The sequence below is a fragment of the Eimeria mitis genome, genomic scaffold (genome assembly GCF_000499745.2).
Source record: "Eimeria mitis Houghton genomic scaffold, Emh_scaff165, whole genome shotgun sequence".
Classification (NCBI taxonomy): domain Eukaryota; phylum Apicomplexa; class Conoidasida; order Eucoccidiorida; family Eimeriidae; genus Eimeria; species Eimeria mitis.
In genome coordinates this window covers 14,327-14,605 of record NW_013569966.1, presented here as the reverse complement: position 1 = coordinate 14,605, position 279 = coordinate 14,327, and the positions used below count along the sequence as shown (strand labels likewise).

Here is a 279-nt window from a genome sequence, read left to right as displayed (position 1 = left end):
GTCTCCCTGGCCGCCGCACTGCAGCGGTGGGTTGCTGTCGCTGCCCGATGCAGCAGCAGCAGCAGCAGCATCAGCAGCAGCAGGAGCAGCAGCAGTTCCGTTGTTGGATTCAGCAGAGCCAGTAGAAGACTCGTGCGGCTGCTGTTGCTGCTGTTGCTGTTGCTGTTGCTGTTGCTGCTGCTGCTGCTGCTGTTGCTGCTGCTGCTGCTGCTGCTGTAGCTTGGCCTGCCGCCTGCGCGCAGCCATTTGTTCTCTCGTCATGAGCCCGATCCAGGGTGC

The 279-nt window shown here is 62.4% G+C and overlaps 1 protein-coding gene across 1 annotated transcript in view; it reads right to left on the bottom strand.

Annotated features, from left to right (window-relative positions):
* EMH_0001460 (AT hook motif-containing protein, putative) overlaps positions 1 to 246 on the bottom strand; it is a gene marked incomplete at both ends in the record, with an annotated part of 5,387 nt that extends 5,141 nt beyond the window's left edge. Inside the window, one exon of the mRNA XM_013495588.1 lies at positions 20 to 246. Coding sequence (XP_013351042.1) covers positions 20 to 246 — 227 coding nt within the window. The remainder of the gene's footprint in view (positions 1 to 19) is intronic.
* Between the last annotated feature and the right edge of the window lie 33 nt (positions 247 to 279).